Source organism: Nestor notabilis, unplaced genomic scaffold, assembly GCF_000696875.1.
Source record: "Nestor notabilis isolate BGI_N333 unplaced genomic scaffold, ASM69687v1 C15248977, whole genome shotgun sequence".
Lineage (NCBI taxonomy): Eukaryota > Metazoa > Chordata > Aves > Psittaciformes > Psittacidae > Nestor > Nestor notabilis.
In genome coordinates this window covers 1-3,520 of record NW_009951363.1, presented here as the reverse complement: position 1 = coordinate 3,520, position 3,520 = coordinate 1, and the positions used below count along the sequence as shown (strand labels likewise).

At 41.0% G+C, this 3,520-nt stretch overlaps 1 protein-coding gene across 1 annotated transcript; it reads right to left on the bottom strand.

The window, feature by feature from the left end:
- Positions 1–321: 321 nt before the first annotated feature.
- On the bottom strand, positions 322–3,028 carry LOC104400056 (coiled-coil domain-containing protein 28A-like; the record flags this gene model as incomplete). Its single annotated transcript, XM_010023045.1, has 2 exons — positions 2,844–3,028; positions 322–485 (listed from the first exon to the last, which is right to left on the bottom strand). Coding segments are annotated over exons 1-2 (322 nt in total), but the record flags the coding sequence as incomplete, so codon positions are not given.
- Between the last annotated feature and the right edge of the window lie 492 nt (positions 3,029–3,520).

Here is a 3,520-nt window from a genome sequence, read left to right as displayed (position 1 = left end):
TAATATATGTTACTTCTTATTATTCAAAAATAAGTGGCTTTAAACTAGTTATCTTAAATCCGTAAGCCAAGGTGCTGCCTTTGGAAAGCCATGCTGGAAGGAACAATGAAGTGGCATTTGGATAATCTCCCACCAAAGACAACCCTACAATAGGACTATAATTTAAAAGTGCAGTAAGACCTATTATATTAAAATTCATTTCACATGGCAGAGTCCACTGTGACAAAGTGGCAGTCTGTCTGTACAGCAGCACACTTGCTTGCAAATGTTACCATCATACAGCTATAAAAACTATTGTATACAGACAACTCAGACACTTACCAAATGCTTGAAGTTTGCCAGAGTGGAAATCATTCAGGAGACTCAGAAGTCCCCTTTCCATTTCCTGGACGTCTGATACATCTGTGAGAAAAGAATGCTGGATTGGTGCTGCCTGTGCCCCTTTTGCTTCGCCTCCCGGAGGTTTGGCTTTCTCTTTTATTACACTGGAAAAAAATAAACAAACAAAAAAGATTACTTCCTGCTTTCGCTTTCCCTGAGAATCTGAATGTATGATAGGTGTACATCTAGGCTTTGAAATTGAAAATATGTAGTACATATTTCAATTAATCCTTTTCAGTTAAAAATATAGATCACCTGTTTGTCTCAAGACTACAGAACAACATCGCTATCTTGAGAGTTTGATACTGCAGAGTGAAGAATTCCAGCAACCTGCTTTCTTACTAATAGTGGGAAACATCAGAGCAGACCATGCACATTATGGCCATCTTAATACTCTAAAGAGGACCAATAGTGACACATGGTGCTTGGGACTTCATCTACATAAAACTCGCTCAAAAAAGGCATCTGCAAACTCTTTTCAAGCCAGAGGGGGAAACCCTCAGCAATCATATGCTCCTGTTCCCACAAACACCTATAGGCTGCAACCAGTGTGGAAAACAACTTGTTACAAACTCCAAAGGATTGTGACCTTGCCTCCAGATAAATTTTCCTATTTCTTATCCATATTGACATGTAATTGATATGGAAGCTAAACACAGTTACAGTGGGACAGACAGACTGCATCCTAACCTAATACGATTCAGGTAACAGGCTGTTTTCACCCCTGATTTGCCCATCTGTGTGTGCAAGTAGCCTTTCTCTCACATGGGCATGGCTGCTTCTGCAGCCTTACAATAAATCTGTTCAGAACCTGATTCAGTGACAAATTTTGAGACTAAAAGTTAAAATTTAGAATACTATGGGATAGTAAATAAAATCACAGGCTTAATAAAGCAGCTTAATTTAATCAGTGAAGATAATAGGGTTTACAGCATAGTAAGCCTCACCCTTCCCTAGAACGCTTCCATGCTCTGTAAGTCATATTTTTTCCTATGGGAAATAATCACTCTTTTTCCAGCCTAACAGTTTCTGTGATCTATAAACAATGGTCCAACAGTTATTGTATCTGGTTCAGCTCAGAGCTGTAAACTTAGGTTTAACTTTAGCTATTTCTAGTTCAATTTCAGACTCCAAGTAAGTTTTGTATGCCAGACAGGTCATTAATTTTTTCTTCCCCATCTGTATCTAAGGTTTAATACAATATATTACCGCTCCTGGAAAACTTACTTCATTAGAGCCTTGCAGATCAGGTGAAAATTAATTAAATACTCCTACTCTACTACTGTAACAGCAGTTCATCCTCACCTTGTTCTGCCCATTCCCGCTTGGAAAGCTCAAGGAATTATCTGTACTAGCACAGCTTGGTAAGCTTGACTTAACAATTGGGCAAGAACGTCCTTTTCCAAAACTTAAAGCAAAAACGACATTTTCTTCTCCAGCCAGTATTGTGGACTGCAAGAAATAAATTTCTAGTACATTCTATAATAGCATTGAGACTTAAGTTAACTGTGTAGTCAGCTGCAGAAACCAACGAATTTATAGCACAACACATTTTCCCTCAAAAATAACATACACTTTACATTGCAGAAATTCATTATTCATCAGGCCAACACTGGATCCTTCACACAGACTATCTGTGTGGAACGTTTTCTGAGAGGAAATATCTGTGCTAATGATGATAGTGCAGTATTTAATCTTCAGCTAATACAGGCCAACAAACTGAGCTGCCTCTCTCTAGCTAACATTACACTTTAAAATCCCTCTTCACTCATTTATCTACTGTATCTGCCATGGCCAAGAAATGTATTTTTTAACACGAAAGAAAATCAACATTCTCAAACTGAAATAGGTGTATCATTATTAACACACAAACTGTTCCAAAAAAGTACTTTTTGAAGAGGTGAAAGTCTCTCCCTGCACATGAGTGTGGCCTGGGAACTACTGCTGCCCCTGCTGATAGGTCCCCAAGCAAGAAACTCCAGGAAATTCCACTTCTAGCACATCCTGTTCAATTCACATCCTTCATTTCCTGCCCTACTCATCAGTTCCATCCTTGCAGTCATGTAGTATTTTATTTGTTCCTCACAGCTGCATATCTGAGGCTCTGCTATCTCCCACACGATGCTCACGTTTGCCCTACTTGATCACCCAGCTCAACTTTCACCAGCCCCATCAGGCTATCATCTTCACCTAAACTGCGTCAGTATGAGTCTATAGCATTGTGTAGTAACAGCTTACAAGAGGAGTGCTGAGCACCTTCCTTTTCCACAAAATAACCATTCTGTTGCATTAAACACAAATTGCTTTGCTAAAAAAGACAAAGTCATCAAAGTGTTTCACAAGTCTGAAGCTCTTTCTTTACATTCTGTCCCAGCCAGACTAAACACCTTGTCGGCTGCCTGAGCACTGGCAGGTTTCTGGCTCCCACTTCCACTGAGCTTGCAAGATGCTCCCAAGCTTACCGTTTTAACTTTGGTTTTTGTACCGCAGGCTGTGGTGCAGGATTTGAAAAGGCTGTGCTTTTACTGACCGGCACTGAGTTTTTCTTGGAGTTAGCAACCTGAGCAGGGTGACTGGTGGATGATTTGGGACTCCTCCTCTTGATTTTCCTTTCTTCCATTGCTTCCAGTTTACTGCATCTGGGCTAATTTCTTGTCCTTCAAAGGAAAGAAGAAAAAAACCAAACAAACATCAATTAAAACTAGCATTCACACTAAAAGCAAGGGGAAAAACAGGTCGCAGTGCACAGAAATACAGCTTTATAGTTTCTTAAAAGATGAGCAGTAACTCATTTCTTCAAACAAGAGAATCCGCTTTCAGAAGCTGCCCAGGCCTGCCTGATTAGCAGAGCGGGCAGGAATTCAAATCTTTGCTCTACCTTCAGCCGACAGGTACCTCAAAACGCTCTCAAACTTTCCATCCCATGGATTACTGCTAGAAAACACCGTGACTACTCAAGTCCACGGTAATCAACAGGAGAAACGACGGTGGCATGAGGATGCTGTGATCCACCCTTACCAAACAACCTCTGCGAAAGGGACAGGCAACAGCCTTATCACCACTCAGCTGATGCCGGGTTATCGCTGCTGTTACACACGCACGCGGGTGGGACGGGGGCTGCCCGGTAACACGCACGCTA